Source organism: Vidua macroura, chromosome 9, assembly GCF_024509145.1.
Source record: "Vidua macroura isolate BioBank_ID:100142 chromosome 9, ASM2450914v1, whole genome shotgun sequence".
Classification (NCBI taxonomy): domain Eukaryota; kingdom Metazoa; phylum Chordata; class Aves; order Passeriformes; family Viduidae; genus Vidua; species Vidua macroura.
The window spans coordinates 9,079,139-9,103,652 of NC_071579.1; the positions used below are offsets into that span (position 1 = coordinate 9,079,139).

The 24,514-nt window shown below is 39.4% G+C and overlaps 2 protein-coding genes across 13 annotated transcripts in view; one reads left to right on the top strand and one right to left on the bottom strand.

Moving 5' to 3' along the window:
* The window catches only part of RO60 (Ro60, Y RNA binding protein), a 146,090-nt gene that overhangs the window by 75,578 nt on the left and 45,998 nt on the right, over window positions 1-24,514 (top strand). The window lies entirely within an intron of this gene.
* The window catches only part of RC3H1 (ring finger and CCCH-type domains 1), a 73,688-nt gene that overhangs the window by 48,320 nt on the left and 854 nt on the right, over window positions 1-24,514 (bottom strand). For 9 of the 12 annotated variants that reach the window (XM_053985446.1, XM_053985445.1, XM_053985442.1 and 6 more), the window contains exons 1-2: window positions 6,856-6,975; window positions 944-1,309 (exon numbers count right to left, since the gene is read on the bottom strand). In XM_053985446.1, the coding sequence (XP_053841421.1) occupies window positions 944-1,174 (231 nt within the window). In that variant the 5' untranslated portion in view covers window positions 1,175-1,309; window positions 6,856-6,975. Of the gene's footprint in view, window positions 1-943; window positions 1,310-6,245; window positions 6,266-6,855; window positions 6,976-24,514 lie in introns of those variants that run through there. The other 3 variants (XM_053985450.1, XM_053985438.1, XM_053985439.1) reach the window with 2 other exon arrangements.

A 24,514-nucleotide genomic window follows, 5' to 3' on the forward strand; every position in this document is an offset into this window, starting at 1 on the left:
TTCCCCAAACTATGGATCTCATTGAAGTTTCTGCTGCTTTTAATTTCACTTATCCCAGACATTGGAGCAGTACAAAATAAAGCAGTAACCCTTTTATGGCAACTGATCCCATCTACATATTCATTCTTCACCCCTAAGTTAGACAGGATTATCCCTCCTCTCCTAAGACCACAATCCTGTCCACAAGCCCTGAAGGTGTGGGTCCCAGGGAGCTACCTGAGACCTAACATCAATAAGCTTTTGCCAGCTTAAGTGTGTGCAGCAACTGAACAGGGTGATCTGCTTTCCACACATCCCTGTCCTTTCTTGGGGCTGCTGTCAGTACCAGTGCCACTCATCCCCATCATATCACCACCTCAACTGACCTCACCAGTACCTATTCCAGCAAAAAAGGGAGTCTCAAGTAGGCTTCCCCCCCTCACCAACATGGACTTAGAGTAATATGTCATCTCAGGAAGTCGTATTACCATTGCATAGTTTCAAATAAGGCTGTATAAAGGCTGCTACCAGAGAGATCTGTCCCACATCCTTTACATGCCCCTCCTGCTTTTGGGACAACCAACACAGGTCTCACAGGGTGAATATAGTAAAGCACATAACCTACCACAGAAAAATGTCTTCCCACAAAATAAGCTCACTGATCCAGCTCATCCTTTTGGCAGAGCATGGCTAGGTAAGAGCCAAGGAAGAAAGAAGGAAACACAACAAACCCATTCTGGTGACAGCCCACTGAATTAGATGTAACGAAACTCATGGTCACCAGCAGAATAAAGATTTAAACTACTGATCCAGGCACCTTTACCACTTCTCGTAGACATCTACAAAAAGGTGGATGCCTTCTCTTCACATCATTAAGACAATATCATATTCTTTATTACTCCTGACTTGTCCTCCCAAAAGAAGGAAAATACTGAAACAGATTAAAAAATAAAAGCAGGGATACCTGAGCACCCACAAGTTGCAGCAAGGCTGAGTTCACAGGAAGGAGCTCGATGTCTGTGTTGATAGTGGTCTGGTCGAAGGGACATGCCTTCCGGTGGAGCTTGTTGAGGCACATCTTGCAGACAGTGTGGCCACAGCCTAAGCTGATTGGCTTCCGGATCGTTTCGTCAAAAGTCTGTGTGCAAATCGGGCAGGAGAGGAAATCCGTCCATTGTGGAGCTTGTACAGGCATTGCTTCAGGAGTTAATTGACAAGACAAAAATCTAAAGCACAGATTCCACTGGAATCAAAATTTTGCAAAAAAGTCTGTTTGGTTTTAAATATCTTCTGTAAGTACAGACAGTCTGCACATAGTGTGAAACATAACCTAGAAGAAAACAGAAACACAAAGTTAGCATTGTGTACTAGAACAGGCACGTGAGCTCCTTTGTGCTAGGGAAGTACCACTCGTTGAGGTGTAGCTGAATTAAATACACGACTGAGTCACGACTTGCTTTAATTCCAGCTAGTCTCTGGCTCTGGAAAAGCCAGTGTCAACCATTTCTGCAGTTATACAGTTTCAAATAAATCAAGGAAGATAACTATCACATTGAAGTTGTAAGACTAATTAGCTTTTCATTTTTATGTTTTTTCTTTATAAATGAGCAAATTGATACCAACAAAATGAGAAAAAAAAAAAAGACAATTCCACTAATCCAATTTTGTACAATATCTACTGTACAAAATAATTAAATATTTAAATATTTTTGCTTAGACAAGGCTTCATCCAAAGCCTCTATCACAAGCAACCTTTTTTCAGAGTCTGGTGGGCTCTGGATTGGCACACAATGACTGCCCAAGCCTCGAGGGGGATAAGATGAAAGGCTCAGGGTCAGTCAGACACTGTGCAATGCAACTCTTACACATCGCTCAGTGATACTGTGTGCTGCTACTCCAGCACATTCACACAACCTCATCTGAGCTCTGTGGTACCATATGGACCCATCCAGACACATCTCAGTTACCCTGGGAATCTGTATGCACTCCTGCTGGAATTCAGCACTGTTAACTTGCCCTCTATCTGCCATCCAAGCACCTCCATCCTTCAAAAACTGCACAATCACTTCTAGTAGTCATTTATGACTGGATGACTGGCAATTGTTCCTTAACAGCTCCTTTTGTAACCCCAATTTATATCATTCACTGCCTGATAGAGAAGGCAACATCTTTACTCTGTTGAGAAACCACACTGAAACTACAATAGAAGAAAAGCTGGGAGGTCTTTACTACTTGGCACTTTCAAATCAAAATACTAAGAAGATCAAATGTTACTCATTATAAGGGAATGGAAGATAAGATATCCCTTTGGGACAGGAAAAAAACAGAACTCATATGAGGAGAAATATACAAGAGTAGATGGATCACACGACATGAAAAAATCATTATCAAAAAGAAAATTGGTAATAAAATAATTTCTGATGTCTGGCTTACTTTCACCAGTGGAATTTGAAAAAAAAAGGTGCAAGTCACTGATTCATAACCAATTTTTCTAAATCAAGCCACAAAATGACAAGAAAAACGCCACCCCAACCAGCCATATATATTTGTTTCTCTTTCCCACACACCACTGGCTTTAGTTTCAAACCAAGGACTGCACACTTACTTGCTAGTGTCTGTTCTGTCAGGAAATTCTTCCATAAGCAAAACAGCAACTTTTTATCAAATCTTAAGCTTAAAAAATGTTTACAATTAAAATCTAAATTCTAAAGGCAGAGAGAAACTTTCTATCAGGACCTGTGCAATTCAGAGTCAAGACATTTTAAAACAGAAAAGAATTTCTAATGCTAAAATAAAGACTCTGAAAAGCCTCTGCCACTATTTTTCTGGAAAAAAAGGCTTCTTTTTTTCAGAATTTAGAGCAGTGTGTTCACAGTTACCATTACTTTGCCAAGGTAAACAATGAAGTGTTACTAGTTAAGCTTTTAGCTGAGTTTCATCAAACACCTAATCTTAGCTCTAAAGCTAATGAAAAGGGGTTGTACTGTGATGATCCCTCTGAGTCACTTCCAACTCAGGATGCTTTATGATTCTAGGGAAAAAATAACTATTTCTCTCTTCAAAAGACAATACACAATGCCACACAGCCTCTGGTTCCCAGCCAATAAGGAATCAATTAAAAAATCAGTGTTACCCAGGCAGAGTGGCACAAGGAAGAGGCACTATGTGTGGCTAACCCTACCACCAGCATTGCACAACAACATGTCAAGGTTGTTCAGGGTTTCCCTTCCAAAATCCCTCTTAAATGGCAAATCAGCCATTTTCTTCCATCTTGTCAGCATAGGGTCAAATCATTCTCATTACTAATGTATCACCACAACCCAAACGAAATCTTCTATACTTTTAGGTTACTACAGTGAGAGATGATATCCTAAACCATTCAGCAAATTTATTTCCAAGCCTTCCCTGGCTACCTGCCCTCTTATATACTGAGTAAACTTTGGTAACAAGCATTCAAGCTAGAACTATCCTTTGTAAAGCAAATCTGCAACAGAAATTACCCAGAAACACCACAGAAATCCTTCTGCAAAGAGCAGTACACAGCTTGGTAAATCTACTGTATGTATGGCTGAGCTATGAAATATCCTTTGGGGATCAAAATTTTAGAGCTGAATCATAGTTCTTCCTTTTGACCACACTGCTATTAGAATATCTAGCAACAATTTCCCAGATTCCTCTGCAATTCAGAAACAAACTGAGCAGCCTATTTAAAAGAAATTATTAGCCAAGCATTCAGGAAAAGAAGTTTTCTACTAACTGAGGAGACTTAAAACCAGAAGCTAACATGAAGCTGTATCATCAAGTCTAGAAAGCAGATGTGAACATGGAGATGCCACTATCCCAAGTTGTGAACTGGAAGAAAGGAGTTGAATGCACCTTTAATGTTAGTTAACTAATTAAAAAAAAAAAAACAGAAAACAGAGCCATGTTGTTGCTACCTGTACCTCTGGCATAATGAAATAGGTCATATTTATTTACAAATTCAACAGTTGAAAGAGAAGTTTGGGGAGTCTGGAGATGAAGGAACTGATTAGTGGCATCCATGATGCCAAGTCAAGACAGGTCTCCAAAGGCTGGGGAACAAGGGAAACAAAGCTCATACATAAGCACAGCTCTCAGACTCTACAGTGTCTGAGGTTGTGTCCTGGTGCCTAAATGCCAAAGAAGGCCACTGACAATATAATATACAGCTGTATGTTATACAGAAACCTCAGAACATCATCTATTTCAGCACAGTCTAGCTGCTCCAACAGATGGCTAACTGGTGTGATGCAGCCAACCTTTTCCCCACAGAAAAGAACAGCTGCTGGAACAACAGGGTTCCTGTGCTTCTAATGAATCTCCACAGGAGAGCGGCACAAAACTGGAAATTCCTCTGATCCCACACAAGACAGGAATGGCATCACAGGGACCAAGGATTCACAAGCCACATGCACCAAACCAAGTACTGCTGGTGCCACAGCTTTCCACATATATGGTCCTGTTTTCCCACCAGATCTTCAGCCTTTGGAGCAGGGAGCAGAGCCAAGCACTGAGCTACGATGTAAATCTCTTCCAGGCACAAAGACATAGAGACGTGAAGCTGCTGAAGATACTTGTGCCTTGTACCAAGGTTTGTGACTCACTATGCCTTTAGAAATAACTGGAAAAAAACAGTCTCTAACTTCAAAGAGCTACTTTCAACATGAGACGTTACAAACGGCAATAAAACAGTGGAAATAAGACAGTTTCAGTATCACTGTCTGCTATTGGAACCATCACCAGTACAGAAAGAGAACACTTTGAACATATACAGTAGGAAAAGTATGTTCACTTTTATAGTACAATGCTTTTTAAAAAAATGTTTATCTTCAGCATTATACCAGAGGTAAGCAAATCATAAAGAATGCAAGAATTTACCGAAGACATAACTATTTAAATAGCCTGCCTCCCCATAATATTACATTTTTAACCCACTGGTATTTCACACTCAATAGCTTCTAACACTGTAAAATGTACATCCATACACACTTCTTGGTGCATGATTAAAGAAAATATATAAGTCAAAACCCAAGAAAGCAAAAAACTAAAAAGACACATCCACAGTACATAAACTGGAAGACAAAAATATGTAATTAGGAATGAAGACGCCCCAAGGCAGACCTTGAATCCTATACTGAAACCAGAGACAGACTTATTTCTGAGTTTGAAAATATAAAGAACCTGTATACAAGTCTCATCCTCCTGTTTACCCCTGCACAAGCTGTTTTACCCACATCTAGAATCACCTGGAAAAATTTCTCCTCTCTTCTGGGCCTCCCAGCCCCCCCAAAAATCCTTGAAATTCCATCCTTCAACCCAGACTGGAAATGTCACGCTGTAATCAGATCGGTGACCTGTCTCCTCTGGGACCCTGCCAGTGCTTTAGAGAAAGACATGATTATTCCATAAACCACTGGAACAACCACTCCATCCTTACTCTGCTGGACTACAATGCAGAGGCTGACGTAGCCTCATGTCCAAGCTGTGTTATGTCTGTGGCAACCAGAGTCCTCCACATGTCCTTTGCAGATTCAACTCTTGACAAAAAGACGCTTGTGAAACAGAACAGTCTGTACCAACAGCCACTGGCATCAAGTTTCACACACAGTGACACACAGGAAAACTCCTCTGCTTTCAGTTTGAATTAAGTGCACTCTCCGAGGAAGTCCTTTGGTGCAGGTTCCAAGTACACCCCAAATTCTCTCACAAACAGGTTATTTGGGCCCAGCATGCTCTTGCATGGACACATCACATGCTGTTTCATCACTACCACGTTGGCACTGCTCTCTCCCAGCAGCAGTCCACACTAAGTCATGTCACAGTTTAAGCAGATGACTCAGCATACCTAAGGGGCACCCTTGGCTCAGCTCCTGCCAATTCAGTAGATACAGCCCTTAAGAGCATTACTCCCTCCTGAGTTTTATGTATTCCCACAGCATTTCATTACTCAAACAGCATTATCACTTAACCCAAATTTGGTTAAGCTGGAGCTGTTTCATTTTTGCTGAGTATGACTCCTAGCTAAAGAGAGTGGAGCTTCCTGTTGCAGTTACCGGTGAACACAAGTAGAGCCTATTTAGTGCTAAGCTTAACACTACAGCAGCTCCTCAGCCAAAACAAACTCAGGCTTGCCAACTGAACTGCTCATGCAGATACACCTCCTGAGTCATCATTATTTGTTCGAATAAAGAAAACAACATTTCATTAATTCTTTTAAAGACTCTTACTCCTTGATAGTAACTTACACTTTTCTGAGAAAAAGTAACTTTTCAGAGAAAAAGTAACCACTTCTCTCTTCTGTGAGACTGGTTGTGTGCTACATTAATTACTTCAAAACCGCTGAGACTTGGAAATTAAAAATAAATCAACAACCTAAATTAAATTAACAGACAACAGTAAAGCAATTCCTAACTCATAAGATTGCCAGATACCTATAGTACAATTCTAGCCAGCAGCTGAACTTCCTCCATTCTTGTCTAGCGCCAAACAGATAAATTTTTGCCGGTGTTTCACAGAACCTTTTTTTACTCCAGTGTGCTCACTGTAATAAACAGTATTTCTGAGGGCACTTAAGTAGCTTTCTTCTTTTCCCTGAGGAAATACTTTAAAAATCCTGAATATCATTTTAGAGAAAAACAACCTGACAACCTGTGGGAAGCCCTGACTAGCTAAAAGTAATGTGTTTTTTTACCAACACCCTGTACTGCCAATTCACGGTTCACAGAAAAGGATAAATCACACTAGCTATGTTTTCCATAACCAGTTCCACAGAAAAACCTCTGAAAAATTTTAAAGAGAGAGGGGAAAGTCCATACCTGATCAGAGAAGAGAAGGTAGAAGAAAAAAGCTTCTTACCTCTGCCTGGGAAGCTCCATGAACAACACATACCATAAGGCCAGAAGAGTATATCCGACAGGTTCAGGGTTTTTTTCCCCTTCCTGTTTGCTCTCTCAAACTCCCCAGTAAACTCTCCGCTGGCAGAAGGGCCTGACTTCCTCATTCCTGCTCCACGCATGCGTGTTGCCAGCACACACCCAGCAGCACCAAACACTGCCAACAGCACAGAGCCCCAGCAAAGAAATCCCCACCCAACACCAAAACCTGCAAGTCTGTATGTAATGCATATTCCAACCCTTCCTTCAAAGCGTTAGCTGGCTTAAGTAGCTGTGTAATAAAGCTCTTAAAAAAGAAGCAAAGATAAAATCATGAACATCATCACAACTGTGTATAAAGTAACCGAAGCTAAGTTAAATGAGATTCAAGATCTACTTTCTTTTCTCCTCAGTAATTTTTGACTACGAAAACAAAGGGAGAAATTTATGTAATTTCAGGCAAAAATCTCTAACTTGGTAGAGTCAGTGAAGTACCTCAGGAAAATGGGGCCAGTTAAGGACAAGATGTTATTCCTTATTTGAAGCTTCCTGCCTAGTAATAACACAAGGAAAACAAGAAAGCCAAACCATCAACATCACAACTCTACCATAGTACCTCCCCAACAGAAGCTCTGAAAGCAATTCATAATGATTTAAGTGTCCCTACATCCTGTGAGTCAAGACCTCATGTCTTCCTACAGAAAAAACTGTTGAATGAAGTTATTTATATGTGTTTAACAGGAAAAACATGGAATGAAACCTGATATATCATTTTCTTGACCCCTATTCTCACCCAACCACCATCAGGGTTCATGAACATTAAAAGACAACATATGTAGACAAAATTTAAGTGTTCTTGCTCATGCCCTCCAAAATATAAAACCTGCATGTGAATAAAATCATAAATTTTCAGGGAAGATATACATGACCAGCTTCATAATTTCTAGTTGATATTATACATCCCTTACAGCTTATTTAAAAGAGGAAATTATATATATATATATATATATATATCTAAATAGCAAAATGATTTTATGATCTACCACCTAGAAAAATTTTTCTACCAATACATGATAAAGTCTAGGGAGTTAATAGCAGACAACAGCACTACAACATGTTCCTTTTACTTCAAATTATGAGTTCTTGCATTTGTCAATGAAAACTCTAACAGTAATACAATGATTAAACCAGTATTAAAAAAATAAAGGAGAACCCAAACAGATTAATAGAACAAAGGCAGAAGGCACTTCAAAAATCCACAGTAGTTTTCAGAACAGGGACTTGGGTTCAATGAGTCAAATCCTCAAGAGCTCTCAACCCTGCTGTCAAGAAGGCAAGCTAATAATTTGCTTTTCCCAGAGAAAACACACGTTCGAAAAAAGCCATGGCAAAGATAAAAAAGACAAGCTTGTAGAAGTCTTCAGATTCAAGGGTGCAGACAGATATTACCTGTCAGTGTCAGCTAGAGAAGCCACTACTCTTTTTTTCTCGTTCCTTCCTAAGATATTCCAGCTGGACTGGTTACACAGTTGTCCAAGCTGAAGGTTTAAACATAGATCTTTATTAATAAACACAGGTAGGCAGAAATGTGGGTGGACAGTAATTACACAACCAATCCCTCATTTTAACTAAAACAAGGCAACAAACAGCTTGTCAAAAATAACCCCAAGTAGTAGACTTGAAGAGGAGAAAGCAAGTGAAATGATAATGTTCTGGATCACCAAGACCACTATCCTTCTTTTCCATGCAAGAATAATCTACAGTAACCTGACTGCTACTACAGGCATCTGGTAGAGGAAAATGAAAAGCTGAGGAAAGGAGAGGGGTGTCAGTGCAATGCCTTTATCCTTCCTTAGTCATGAATCATTGAGAAGACCCAGCACAACTCAATGAAAAAGAAAGTATTATAAAATCAATCTAACAAAAAGATATAAAGTACTTCAGTTGCCACCCACTCAGAAACAGCTTTTCTCCCCACTTAATTCAGCAGCTCTATTTCTGCTTTCATGTCAGCAACACGACAGCTACAATAACATTACAACTGCAATGTCAAACAATGAGACAGAAGGGCAGACTTATAGTCTGGCTGGAGATACTGGTCAAAAACTATTCAAAAAAGCCCTCTAACCTATAACACAACTTTTAATAATTATCCCCCACCCCCTGCTCCCCAGCAAACTTATGTAAGAATAATTCTCCAAAAGGAAAAAATAATCCCGACATTTTTCTTTTTTTGTAGTGTACTGTGCAAATATTACTGAAATTTTTTTAATTGATAAACTTACAAGGCAAGAATCAAGCAATAGTCTGAACTTCCTCCCCACCTCCTTCCCCTTCTGCCCAAGTGTGACACTTGTCACTCTCCTATTTATTTGTTTTCAAATGGACTGGCAGACTTAAAAAAAACAAACCTCATATGACAAAAATTCCAGGTGCAATAGTAAGGAAATGCTGAAATATTCTGTAAGTGCAGTGTTAAGTGAAGAGAAATGCTACTGCCCAGCATAGGCAATAAAAGGCTTCTATTTCATTGTTATTGAAAGTGTAAAATGGAAATGTAAAATCCCATTTTATGAAGAACTCCACAGGTATTCAGAAAACATTTTCAGTGTTCACCTGAAAACTTAAGTCTCAGGACTTCTTTATAGTGTTTTCTTCTTGCTTCTCATTTCTCTGACTGGGAGGTGGCTTTTCTTGTAACTTAGTAGATGTCACCCTCATTTTAAAAATAGATGCCAAATAGCTTCACGTTAATAACATAAAATAATTGTTGTTTACATAACTACTCTCTAATAAAGCTTCAGTTATTCTATTTACCTTCAAAGCAATTTATTCTGGAAGACTGCGTTTAAACATCAAAAAAAATCTTTTAATAAAAGCTGAAAGTCAAGAGCAGTGAAAATGAATGAATTTTTTAACAAAACTACCAATGTAGTTGCTTGCTTGCCTGCCTGTTTAATGTATGAGTTCATTTTAAACATCATCATCACAAGAAGGGCTGGTTTTTTCTGTGTTACATACAAAGCCACCTCTAGACTACTGTGATGTTATTTCAAAAGGCAATGGAGCACCTCACTTTTGTGGCACATATATTTTATCATAACAGGAGTTCACAGTGACAAAGAATATTTTTTCATCCTCTGAGCCTTATTGTATTTCTATCCATTACACTGTTCTCTCAAAGATTTTGATACAGAATTATTGAACTATATCATCTTCAATAAATCAGCTCCTCTACTTCATGCACCTGTTCAGTCAAGTATGTCATCATTTCTGCATTATGATGAAACAGTATGGCACCATTAGCTTCAGAGAAAAGATGTCCATTTACAAACAACATGCACAACAAAATGCTTTTGTGCCCACCACAACACTGTAGTTTTACCAAAAGGTTGAGGCAGGCAGCCTGAGGAGCTGCTAAGAGAAGATAATCCAGGTTTTCCTCCTTTATCTCCCTGATCAGTCAGTCTAGCTGCTAAGAGAATTGTTAAACATTAATTAAACAACTGCCCTTGTGGCCAAGAAGGCCAATGTTATTCTGGGATGCATTAGGAAGAACATTGGCTGTTCTATCCCTTTGCTCAGCCCTAATGAGACACATCAGGAATGCTGTGTTCAGGTCTGGGCTCCTCAGGACAGGAGAGACCTGGAGCTCCTGGAGCAGGTCCAGCGGAGGCTGAGGAGATGAGGAAGGGCGTGGAGCAGCTCTCTCGAGGGACCTGCGGCTGTTCAGCCTCAGGAGCAGACCCAGCTGAGAGGGGCCCTCATCCCTGTCCCTGTCTGCAGGGAGGGCTCAGAGCAAGGACCAGGCTCTGCTCCCTGGGGCCCAGCAATGGGACAAGAGACCATGGGCAGAAATGGATGCCCAAGAAGCTCCACCTGAACATGACGAAGAACTTCTTTCCTGTGCAGTGACCAAGCACTGGAACAGAGACCAGAGAGGCTGTGCAGTCTCCCTCACTGAGGATATTCCAGACCTGTCAGGACACAATCCTGTGCCACATGCTCTGGGATGACCCTGCTTGAGCAGGGAGGTGGGAGCCGGTGACCCACTGTGGCCCCTTCCAACCTGATCCACTCTGATTCTCTGAAAATACCCAAGCTGTAAACAAAGAGCAAATCACAGCCACTACCTACAAACATGATACTTCAAATGAGATTTAGCACAGCAGTAACAGAATGTAATCTCTCCAAAAAAACTATGAGTTAACCACCTTAGCCTTGTGAGGACCCAAGCTTCCAGACTCATATTTGCATTCTACAACCAAGGAAGACAGATACTGAAACTTTACCTATTTAGCATTTCCAATGCATTTTCAAGCATAGGCTTAGAGCAGGGCAAATTTAAAGTACTTTACAGAAAGTACTTTCCATGTCCATGCTTCACCTCTGCTAAGGACCTAAGCCTATCCAAACCAAATTATCTTCCTTCTCACATTTGCTTCTAAAAGGTTCCAAAAGATGTTCCAGATCTGTTAAATGGTTAAGAAGTCCTGGAAACAAGGGAAAAAATGTGGGAAGCACAGAAGGAACTTCAAGGCAGACACTTTTAGCATCAGTAGACTTGTCAAGTTCTTAGGTGTAGTTTCATAAGCAGCTTATTTGGGCAAAACCAGGGCAACACAGACTTTTAATGTATTTCTTCATTAATGGAAGCCATCTTGAAAGTATTAACTAAATTTTAACTAGCTACCTAAATGCTATTCAGCAATCCTAACAGTAAGGATGACTACACTAACAGGTTGGAATGATGAGAGTAGGTGAAATGGAATAAGGAATATGAGCAATAATTTGTGGAATTGTTACTTTACACTAAATCCACACCAAAATTACCTAATTTCAAAAACAATGTTAGATTTAAGCAATGCTTAATGGTGCAAGTTATCCAGTCAAAGCCATCCTTTCAGCTCATTGCAGTTACAGCACCAAGTGAAGCACTGTCCAGAGAATGCTCTAGCAGTCCGTAACTCACATTGCCTGGAACCTAGATGCAAATAAGGAAGCAATTGTAAATGCTAAAATAGTTGATACAAAAATAGCTTACAGGGCCCAAACAAAACCAGATATACTTCTTTGTTGAGTCCTGTAATAGCTTCACTTGCAATAATAACAGGAATATTACTCATCTGTGAAACTCATATTCGTTATCTTATTCTACGTGTTTTCGTGACAGAGACTGCAATTGTGTTTTAATAACACAACCTAATCTACACTACAGCTCTGGAGTCATTCAAGGTCAAGAGGCAGCTGTGGCAGAAATGGCACTGAGCCTGGAGAATTTCAGCTCTCTTGTTAACAATTGCATAAATAAAAAATTAGCTAGTCAACACACTATACAAGATTTTCTCCACACCTCTAACAGATTTGATATAAAAATCCAAATAGTATTCAGCACTGACAAGCCTGCTCAAGACTTTCTCAGTGTTAAATTACCATTCACACAAGGCTTAAAGTCTTCAAGTAGCAGCAGGAGAGGTCACACAACTGTTGCTGAAAAGCAGGTTAATTCAGGTACATCTGACTCAGAAGGTAATTGAGCCTCACTTGCTTTAAATGATACTGGCAGCCGGTGATTCAATTTGTAGCACTGCTAAAAAAAGCCGTTCCAGAGGCCAAAAATAGCCAGGGGCAAAGTACTTCTTTTGAATTAGACTTTTCAGGCAACCTTCAATTACATGAAAAAAATCCTATCCTTAAATATTTTGCAGCCTTTCTGTCAGTCTCACCTTCTAGATTTATAAAAATAGAATCTTTTCTTTACAGCTTGACAACATCATTAAAAGTTGTGTTAGTTTAACACTATCTGGCTTTTAGTGGGGGTGGAGGAAGGCACAGAGGTTGCTTCTGAAAGAGAAGATCCTCGAAATTTCTACTATGTCCAGCAGAGCCAATCCCTAAAGGCTCCAACGATGGACATATTGGCTGGCCCAATTAGGGAAGTTAGCAATGCCTCTGTAATGACATATTTAAAAAGAAAAAAGGGAACTCAATTCCTTTCTTCTGCCTCTCCGAGGGGTGGTGAGGAGGGCCACCAGGCCCCTTCCCAGTGCAGCCACTGGGGCCATGCTGCTGGGGGGACCACCCCGGTGCCACGAGCAGCCACACAGCCAAAACCATGTGGCCAGGCATGTGGTGGGAGCAGCCGCGCGGCCAGGATTGCATGGTCGAAATCGGCACGGCGCCACACAACCGCTGCCATTTTGGCATGGCTCACAATGAACCTTGCTTGCTTAGCCGCTTTTAGCCAGCCACACTGCGAGCAGAAGGGCAGAAGCGGTGGCAGCAGCTTTTTTTTTTTGTGCCCTGCATGAGGAGAGGCACTGAGTGGATCCGGCGGCCGGCGTGGCTCGCACGGTGCCAGCCAGCAGGGACCTTGTGACCAGCAGCAAGAGGCATGGCAAGCAATTCCCGATGCATTCCCTGGACAGAACCAATCTTTGAGCACTGCAAAACTCTAAAAAAACTTTACAGTTGATAGAATTTGAGAACAAAGGAACTTACGGACTCTCTTCCGAGTCAGAAAAAAGGAAAAGGTGAAGACATGCAAGGAGAACAACATGGCAATGCTAAGGTCAGTGCAAAGGAGGGAGGAGGAGGAGGAGGAGGTGCTCCAAGCACAGGAACTGAGATTCTTCTGCAAGCTATGCTGAGGACAACAATACAACAGCTTCTCTGTAATTCATGAAGTGCATGGGGAAGATGCAGAATTCACCCACAGTCCATGTGTGGCAGGCACATTCTTCTCTCTCTTAAGACTTTTTCATAGAGGAGCACAGAGAGAAGAAAGAGAAAACAGTTTTTATTTCTGCTCCTTGTTTTTCCCATGTGGAATGTGTTTGGAGAATTGTTTACCTGGGGTGATTGCTTGATTGGGTTCTGGTGAGGATTGTTTGAGCTGATGGCCAATCAGATCCACCTGTGGCTGGACTCACGAGAGGGTCACAGGTTGCGAGTGAGTTAGATATGGTAGTTAGAACAAGTAGCTATGTAGGTTTAGTATCTCCTTTAAATAGTACATATTAATGTATTATAGCATAGTTATAATAAAGAAATCATTCAGCCTTCTGAACTGGAGTCAGACATCATCATTCTTCCCACCGGGTTCACCTGCATTTACAATAGTCCATGGAAAAAAAAGATGCTCACACTGGAGCATGCAGATGTTGAAAAGCTGTAATCTAGTGAGAAACTTGAACAGAGACAGAAAGAACCCTTGCTTCCAGAGACAGAGGACCCTTGCTTTTATACTAGAACAGTTCATCCTTAAAAACTACATCCCACAAACTAAATGGCCCACAAAAAACAGTTGTGGGAAGATTGTTTTTCCCATGGGAGGGAGTCACATTGCAGCAGGTTGGGCAGGACTGCTACTCATGGAAATCAGAATCACGTTTGAAAAGTTCACAGAGGACTGTCTCCCATGGGAAGGATCCCACAACATAATAGGAGAGACTCCTTTTCCTAAACAAACTGAAGAAAAGATTTTTTTAAGTGACTAACTACAAACCCCATGTTTTGTCTCCTTGTGCTGTCAATGATAGGAAAAGAAGGGCTGGGGGCGGGGGGGGGAAGTGTTCTGAAGGTTTAATTTAGGTCTCATTACCCTCTTTTAATTCCGTTAATAAAGTTTTCTTTATACTTTTTAATTTTTGAGCCTGTTTTGCCCTTAGAGTGTTTTCTCCTAATCCTTATCTCGCCCCATGAGCCTTTTAGTTGTTCTTTCCCCCTCTTCTGTTCAACTATAGCAGAGGAGAAAAAGTGAAGTTTTTTTAGGTGGGTACCTGGCTTGTAGCCAGTGTCAAACCCATGACAAAATTACCCACAGCTCTAGTGAGTGGTAACGAAAGGCTCAAGTCTCAGGGTTTCCATTAAACACCTACTCTTAAACCAGTAACAAACATTTCAAGCTTAACCACAAAAATGAAAGCTGTTGCCTTACATTTCTTTTTCCAATAGAGCAAACAACAAAAGATAATCATGTATAAGAGAAAAAAATTCAACTGCCAACATCTCAATGATCTTCCTACCAGTAATGGGTAAGAAATTTATTTATTTTTCACAGGAGCCTCAATTCTACTGGGAAAAAGAATATCCTACATCCTCTTACAAAGAGGTTTTGAATTATAACGCTAGTTATAGAAATTTAAAGTTACCTAACTTGAAAATCATTCAATGAAGAAGGCAAAATGCAATAATCCCGGGAATAATCTACTAAAAATCCAGTGCCAACTTGATGAATTTTGCTGCTTATGACTTGTAAAAACAGTTCTCCTCCAAACAGGGAATGTTGTCTTTTAAAAGAAAGTCTTCTTACTTACTGCTTACTTTGCATGAGACTTATTCTAAATGGAGCAGTCCACAAAGAATTTTTCTCATTCCCAGTCTTCAAAGATATATTAATCTCTAAAAACATATTACTACTATATTATTGCAGTATCAGCAACCAGAAGGATGTAAAATAAAAAATACATGGGATACAATTAAACAATCTCACAAACTACAGCCAGAGTTGTGTTACTAAAAAGTACACAAATCTCCACAGTATGCTGAACCAGTTTAACTTTTTAAAAGCAAGGGTAAACTTTCACTAATGAACTTTATTCACAGAAATTTAGACTTCACTCAAGCAAAACTAAGATACTGGACTAGATAAGGCTTATCTAGTCTAGTATCTTAAGATAAGACTGAAAAACGCTCAGAAAGAAAATAACAGTAGCTGCAAGATCAAGCAACTCTGTACTTCATTTGGGTGATTTCATTTCCATTAACCATCTCCTCGACGTAGTGACAGCCCACCATGAAATTTTAATAGGCATTGTCCCACACTGCCATAAGGCTACAGGTGTTTAAGCCTTTACACACTCTGACTGCAGTGCTACCTTTTCCAGAACCTTGAGAGTACAGAGTACACCTGATTGGTGCTTTACAGTTATGGCACACATGGGCAACTCAGAAAGATCATTCCATTTTTCAAATTTCCTATTTTTAAGAGTCTTAAAAATAGAACTCAGCTGCCCATTGCACCACTGTCGCTGCAGTCCTAGCCACGACAAATGACAAGCCAGTCATGTACAGCCAATATTTGCATAATTTGATAAATTAAATTTCCTCTGACTTGTGTTGTGTAAGTCTTGTTAACAGCAGATATCCAAATACACAATAAGGTATAGGAAAGGAAAACTAGGCACTGAAACTCTCTTACCACCCATGCAGTTCCTTTACACATATTTCTGTATTCTGCCACTTGCTGTTTTTGGAATAAAAGCAATGACAGTATGCTAAAACCTAATGACAAAAAACTCAAAAGAGAAAATTCTAAAAATGGGTAAGCCAAAGGCAGCTGTAATAACATTAGTGTATTCCTCATAACTGCACTGGGAATTGTTCAGCATGCAAAACCTTACAAGAACAAAGTATTTAAATGTATTTATTAGCATACTCAAGTCACTAGATTTTCATAGACTTACTGTCCATTTTTATTCTGTAATGACAACTCACATAGCAGCTTGTCACATCAACATCACTGACTATTCCTACTTCTCAAAAGCTACACCAAGTTTCTGAAATTACATTAATGAATTATGAGATGTGCTTGAAGGAAAGGATTGCTGTCACTCACTTCCCTGTCCTAAAGGCTCCCAATTACCGTCGTATAAACTGGTAAATAAGCAAGGGCTTTTTCCCCTTTTTGTCCTCTCCTGGAGAAGGACATGCCACATTTTTATTTATCATCAGGTGAATGAATACCTGTATTACTCACAGGAAGACACTGTAGAAGGTTGGGGTTTATTTTCAACTGAGATTTTAGTTAAAATATACCAGTGACTGTTTTAATACCTGGTGAGTAATCCTGACTCCACACCCCTTTCCTCTCCTGTAGTGCCTAATGCAACAGCCACATCATCACATCCTCAAATGCCAATACCAAGGATTTCTGTGGAAGCCTTTCTTCCTGGTATATCCTGAAATCACCCACATCATGGCCAAACTTCAATTTGACAGAGCTCAAGTTCTGTTCTCAACCGGTCTAATGGATCTAAAAACTCACATAAAAACTGCTGTGAGCACAGATTCTCCCCAGAAACACACCCACAGACATCCCCACCCCGTCCCTGAGTGCTATTTTGTTAGAAGCATTTGACAGAAAATTTCCACTGAGAAAGGAGTGACCAGAAAAGCTTACTACAGATCTCTGTTTACTGAAGTCATGTAAAGTCTCAGATTTACAGAAAATCAGGAGGGAAATATTGCATTTCTATGAACTACAGTGCAGAAATTGACACTTAGGTTATTCTGCCTTAACTGATGAATTTCCAATACTCCTGGTAAAGGAATGAATGATAAAAGAAAAAAAAAAAAAAAGCCTGAAAGCTGCTTGCCAGTGTTGATACCATCCTATTTTTATTTTTTCCTTTTTGCAAATGCTAGAGAAATGAGAAAGAACATCATGCATTAAGGACAGATTAAAATTTTTCCAAGTTTCCCCCCACTAAGAATATATTCTGCAAAAAACACACTGCTCAGAGAGAAGTCTTAAGTCTAGTGTCTAGTAATAATTAGAGAAAAGGGGTAAATTAAGTGTAACTTAAGGAATTTATTTTGATTGGCAACCAACTGGCCTGTGCTTTTTTGCTTCCCATTTAAGGTGTTTGAGAGCTTTGTGCATGGCCACTCACTTAATTATTTTAATAAAAATAAGAAGTATCTTGCACTCCAACAGAACCTTTATGCCTACAGGCAGGGCACCAGTAAAATGCTAAGCAGCATCACTGAAGGGAAAACTGAAAAGTTCAGTTTCTCAATGCATTTTGGCATGACTTAGAACTTGCTTATTCCACATATCTCCACTCTCATACTGTTATCAACAGGGAACCTATTCTAAAAACAGAGATGGGATGATTTAGAGGGTTTCCAAACACAGCCAATCCTTACTTTGAGCACCTTTTCTGTGCATTGAAATTATTGATGTCCCTGAAGATTTTTAACACAAATACATCCTTAAAATGGAATAAAATGTTCAGGAGACAAAACCAGATGAAATCAAAGTGAGATGTCTTCAAACCAAGAAATGACTCTGTAAAAACTACAAAACACTGGATGAGCAGCATTAAAAGGTAGCATGAAAGAGGTCTATTCAGCTGACATGATTTAATACAGCACACAAGTACAGGAAACTAGCAATCCACACACAGGCTAGCAAGTCCAGAAGACAACCCTGCTGGCTCACATCTCTTCAGTAAAATCTGACAATAGCTGGCAACAAACAGTTACATTTTAAATAGTCTGGTCAACTCCAAACAACCAAAGTTTAAGCAATTCTCACTGCCCTGAATAACATTTTCTTTCCACTGTCATGATTCACTTACAAAGAAGTTACAGTGTCAACCTTCTATCCATAAGGCCTTGTTTAAACAACCAAGACTAAAATTCAAATTGACTATAGGTTTTTACAGCACTAATAAAGCCTCCTTTTTAATTAATTCTACAGGAGGCCTACTAACACAATTAGATGGCAGAATGACTCATAAAAGAGGAAGGACAGCCTGAGTGCCTTTGGTTTAACTAACCCAGTCCATCTCATCAGGTCAGTTTAGCCTAACTTATTTTTATCTTTCTCCATGTCTCCTTTCAAATTTACAACAACAAGGTGGTAACAATGCTCCCTAACTTTTCATCAGTTCCAGAGGAAGCAGCGATGTTTCAACAATCCTCAGTATGTTCTAAGAACAAGGAATACCACAGGTTGCTCCATGATCCAAACCACCCATCCTGCAACTCTGAACTATAAAGCAATGAAACTAAGAGGCAATAAACCATCTCTGTTACCTGCATTAGCTGGCTGAATTGACGAGTGGCTCAGACTAGAGCAAAGTTCAATGAAAAAAAAAATTAGACGAAAAATAGAGAATACCAGAGAATGAAAGATCATTAAAGAGAACAGGAGAGGTAAAGATAACCATGCATCAAGGAAAAAAAATCCTACAAAGAAAACAGCATTTTAGCAAGCAAAGAGATAAAGACTCCTTAGAGAAGTTATTTCAAGTCTGGAAAGGTACATCAGAGCGTGGTATTTCCTTTGCAATTGCTTTACTAATTTATGAGATTTTGCCCTGTTCTCCTCTATTTTTGAGCCTAAATCCACATCCCCTCCAAGCAAGCAAGACCAAGAATTACTGTCCTTCAGAGCTGCTAAATAAGAGCAAGCCATTTTCCAGCTTCCAAAACTTTCTGCATTTTGTTTACCCATACAACAATTAACAACAATGCAGGTGCCAGTAGCAATTTCTGTATGATGACAAACAGCTATTTATCAAGATCTTTCAAATGTGATTAATTAGTTCTGTTTCCATTAGGGGACCAGTGATTCGGGATGAAGCCCCTCAGACACGTCTAGAACCAACTTCCCAGATGCTATGTTAAGCAGACACCTGGCTCTAGCAGAGCTCAAGAAATACATATACAACATCATTCATTGCTGTGAAGACTTTTCATTTGTAAAGGGTGGAGGCTGAGACTTGCTTCACAATTCCTGCTCTTTCTTCCATACATAGACTGTAAAGCAGGACAGCATGATGCTATTTCCTATCTCATCAAACCACCTCAATCTGTGGCACAAAACCCAAGCTTGATTTTCGTACAATGAAATAGCAATTTTAAATTGTGACACACCACAAACAAAGATGATTGCTTCACTGGACTCATAAGTAGATTTTCCAAGATTTCATTAGCATAATGTTCACTTATAAAGGCGGGGATTTTTTTCTACTAAACCTCCCAGAGAACAGCTTATACCCAGGAAAGTGAGATATAATTATCATTAGGCCTGCATAACTGCCAGAATCATTAATGGTCATAAAATAATGTTTATGCATCATGCTACAATTCAGGAATACCACATAAGCTAATCAAACTCACTTTCTACTGTTGCTTTACAATTTGGTTTTCATTAATTCCAAGGTCTTTCCTCCAGTTCTTGCATCTTAGCACAGAATTGAAAAAAAAAAACTCACAGGACAAAACACTTTATCTTGCTGTACTGTGAGTGGCTGGATAATGAAGTCCTAACAGTTCCATTTGTTGGTATAGTTCTAACATCAAATAGCACCTGAATGACTTCCATGCTAAAGTGGTAACAAAAGGAATGGAGGTTAAAGGAGAACAAGCTGAAAGTATGTGACCTACAGGAAAAGTAAGTCAGCAGTAGGAGTTTTATTTCAGTCACTTTTCAAGGTCATTTATATTACACACTGACTGTAGCAAGACATGGAGAAGTTACTAATTCAAGCACAATTGCTACAAAAAGTGAAGAGTGCCAAGTCATTCTGAGTAACGTTTACTCTAAAAACAAAACACAGAGAAAGTTAAATGCTACCAAACACTGGGACTGATCCACAGACCTTGGTTTATTAACAAGCAGGTAATTAAGACCATCCTCTGTGGCATGGATTTCAATTCATTAGCTTTGTAATACCTTCCCTGAACCTTACTCCTTTTGCCCTAAAAACAGCACCTAATTTTGAGTTGGGGATCAACACTGGCTGACACAATTTATCAAAAATATGTAGTTACAAGTCTTTGAAAACCTCCAATGCACAGCAAAGAGGTGAGATTCCTGCCACTCTAGTACATGTCTCCTTTGTAAACAGCATGGAGCTTAAAAGTTGTAGTTGAAAACCCTTCCAACTTGCTCACTATCTGAACTAAAGTAATTGCTCAAAATGAGTTCACAAGAAAGTGCTGAGAAGACCTTTAGATCCAAGCTAGAAACATTCCTGCTCCATCAGCTGACCAACCAGCATTTTGTTAACAACAACAGGTTTAAAAAGAACCATACCTCAACTTTCAAAGCTTATCCTGACAGGGTCTAATATACACAGAAGTGTCCTGAAAAATAATTACATTTGGAATGCCCAGATTTTTATTTAAGACTAACAGCCTGCTTTGAAAGAGTATTTAATTAGACAAATTTAAAAACACCTATTAAACTGGAATAGTCAAGAGATGAGACCAACCAGGCTTTCCATGTTAAAACAAAAAACAAACAAAGAGAAATAAGGAACCACCTGTGAGATCTCATTTCTCCAGCCTAGCACATTTCAGCTACACCACTTATTCTTCAGTTGTCTTGTAGCTGAAGCTGCCCTGTCTCAGATCAATATAACATGCACACCATAAACACCAGAAAATCAGTCATTGAAAATTAATACTTCAAAAAGTGGTTTTGCAAGCAATCTGTAGTGAGAGGGGTCTATTCAGCAAGAAGCAAGAACAACATGTCCTTATGGTGGTTTTACTGACCATGGCTGGAAGGCATTACTGTCAATAAATCCTCCAGCTTCTGTAATATTGGATTCCAGACTCACCACAGTGCTCCCTGACACAAACACTCTCTTCTGTGTTCTTTGTATCAAATTACATGGCAACTCTGTCACAATCTATGTGAAGCAAGTGAAAGATCTGTTTCTCCAGCAACACTTCCACTACTTTTAACTGCGTATCTTCCATTTCTTATGTAGCAGAATAAGAAAAAAAGAATCTTTTTGTGTGTCAAAACAACCCTCTTCCCTTGTCTCCCCTCTCCTTCTCGCATCTCTCTCTCATATGAAGATTTTTGTCCACATTCCTAAAAATATCTTTATTCTAACAAGGTAGCTTACATAGGCCTCTACCTCCTTTGTACAATCAAGTGATACAGAGAGATCTTATTCTCCATGTGATTTTTAGGATTCCTTTTAAAAGGAAATACTTTTTTTCTTGCTATTTCTTGCTATTTCTATCACCAAAATCTATTTCTTCTCTAGCTGATAGCACCACATATGATGCTACCATGCAGTAACAGGAAAGTTGTTTCCTCAAGCACTCTAACCAGAAATAATTTTTATATCAGAAAAATCTATTTATAATAAGCCATCAGGGCTTCTGCACCTTCTTGCCCCTTAACACACTTCCACAAATAAAAAACCTCATTAGGAAATCAGTTAGCCCTTGGAAATCTAATACCATTTCAATTTTAACTGTACTGGTAATGAAGAAAATGAGACTAATGCAAAAAGTAATTATCAAGAGAGGCACTTCTTCAGCAAAACAAATGGTCAGACTCAGTGATGGGAACTGCACCTAATTCTGGGTACACCGTGGAACCTAAGCTCAGAAAGGAAAGTAACACAAGTAAACATTTGTGGCTTTCTTTCTCAGCTAGCAGAGTCCCTAGACCTCATTACTGTAACAGAGCCTACATGGAATCTTAAAGGTCACACTGAAATTTCACTCGGTGCAGTGTGTTTATATAATAATCTTTCATAATAGCAGCATATTATATCTTTATTCCTGTGTGAGAATGGTTTCCCATTTGTTACCTAGTACAGTCCAAGACATTAACTTCAAACTACTAATTCCCCTATGCTTTTTCTGCCATGTACTTTGAGTCAGATTTGTTTTTCTGGCCCATGTTTCTTGGGATGCTCCAACAAACAACCACCCGATTTACTGGGTGTGGGAAAAACCACCACAAAACCATACAAGCTTTCATCTGCAAAATGATTCCATGAATCTATGGTGGGAGAGGAATTTTGAATAATGAGTAGGCTTTGCAAAAAAATACAAAGTTTTATAAAGGTCACCTGCTTAAAATATACCTTATAGTGGCTTTTGCATCACTATTCTGAGATTCTTGGGAAGTTTGGGAACCTACATGCAGAAGAGTTCTTTCCTTCTAATTCAGCTTTACATGTCATACCATTGGAAAGCTATGAGTCTACAAGTTCTTTCAAATGGCTGAAACTTTTTCTCCCCAGGTATCCAGTATGTATACTATAATTCTTGGTGCAGAATTAAAAAAAAAAAAAAAAAAAAAAAAAGTAATTATCCTTCATATCACTACATATTACAGATGAGGAAAGATCAATTTCCTAAGTATCATAAAACAACCTTTTACAGCACTAGTTAGTTAAGAGGTAGAGACCAGCATCAGTGTTACCTAAGACTTCTGAACCACACACAAAGTAATTAAAGCATAATTTTAACATACACACTCACTGAATCTCAATTTCTGTGAAGCTTAATTCAACAAGATTGATAATTGCTCCACCCAGATTGCTGGTGAATCATTGGCAACACGTCAGAAGTTTCCAAAAGCATTCCTGCTCATTTCTCTTCATCTGTTTTAGCATGAGCATTTTTATATAATAATACATGCCTCAAGATGCCTCTAAATTAAACTCTATGAAATTAATGTCTGCAATTTCCAGATTCATACATTAATCTGTTCACTGGAACATTAGTTTTTTAAATTATCAGCATACAACAATCCCATCAGAAATTTCTAAAATATTTCGCTTTACATGAATCTAGTTTGGATAAAAAGCTGACCAAAAAACCTCACGAAAATGAACAACAAAACTCCAGAAACCATACAAGTTACTTCACACTTATGTCAATGAAGGTTCCTGCTGCTCATAAGTGATTGACAAACTCAAGTCTCTGGTTGTCAAAACAGACTGCTCTGATGGTACCTGCCTCTCTAAATTTCCCTCCAAGCAGCCTGTCAGGCTGTCTGCTTTGACAGACCCTTTTCTAGGACAGGAAGGCAAAGCCATAAGCTATCACTGCGAAAGGAAAACGTGCCTGATAACATCTGCTTCTATTTATGTTAGTGGGAAGCATAATTTCATTATCAGCATTGTGTATTAATGCACTGAAGCACGCCATGGTGCTCCTGGTGACGCTTAGAAACTGGCAATAATGTACAAACTGCTCCTGAGCACAGGTTATTTATACAGCCATGAAATCCCATATTAGCTTCATTAACTTCAAACACAGCAATACAGACATTTATAGCTGACAAAATTAACCACCTCCACATCCTCATAAGCCTGAAAGAAGTAAGAAAACGTAAGTTTAGGAATACATTAACTTCTGCCTCAGAGTATTCCTGTATTATCGCACAATTCTATAGCCAAATAATGGGCATAGAGTAAAAATGCTTCATTTATCTTCCAGCAGAGTCATTAAATGACAGCATTGCTACACCAGTTACAACGATTAAAGCAGCTCAGCCACAATCCAGGTTACTTTGAACCTTTTAATTATTTTTGCAAATTTTTAATTTTTTCCCCCACTTCAGCCATTTTCAATATGGCAAAAAAAGACAGAAAACCGTAGCTTGTGCTGGAGGAACAAATGATTTGTCACTCGTACTTGACTAAAATGTATAAAAATAAGAGACATACTCTGGACAAAAAGGCATGTAGATGTAAACAAAACATTCCCGATTCCTAGGGGAAAAAAACCAAAACCTGCATCAGCTCGCTGCTTTAAAACAAGACAGACCTCACAACGGCTTTTGAAGACAAAACCTGACACCAGGACATTCCTAACCATCAAAGCAAATTAAATCCCAGCTATACCAACACCGCACCCCCGGCATAAAACCCTACCCACTCTGTGGGTGTAATCCAAAACAGCCAAAACAATGCCAGGGTGGAAAAACTAGTGCAAGTCAGGGAGATCCTGTGCGGTTTCACCATCGTTTGTCCCCATGCAGAGGGAGCCGCGGCCACCTCGCTCTTCCCTCAGGCACGACAGACAAAAGAGCCACAACACAGGGCGGAGAGGTGTCCCGGGGACGGGTAGGGCTCTGGCAT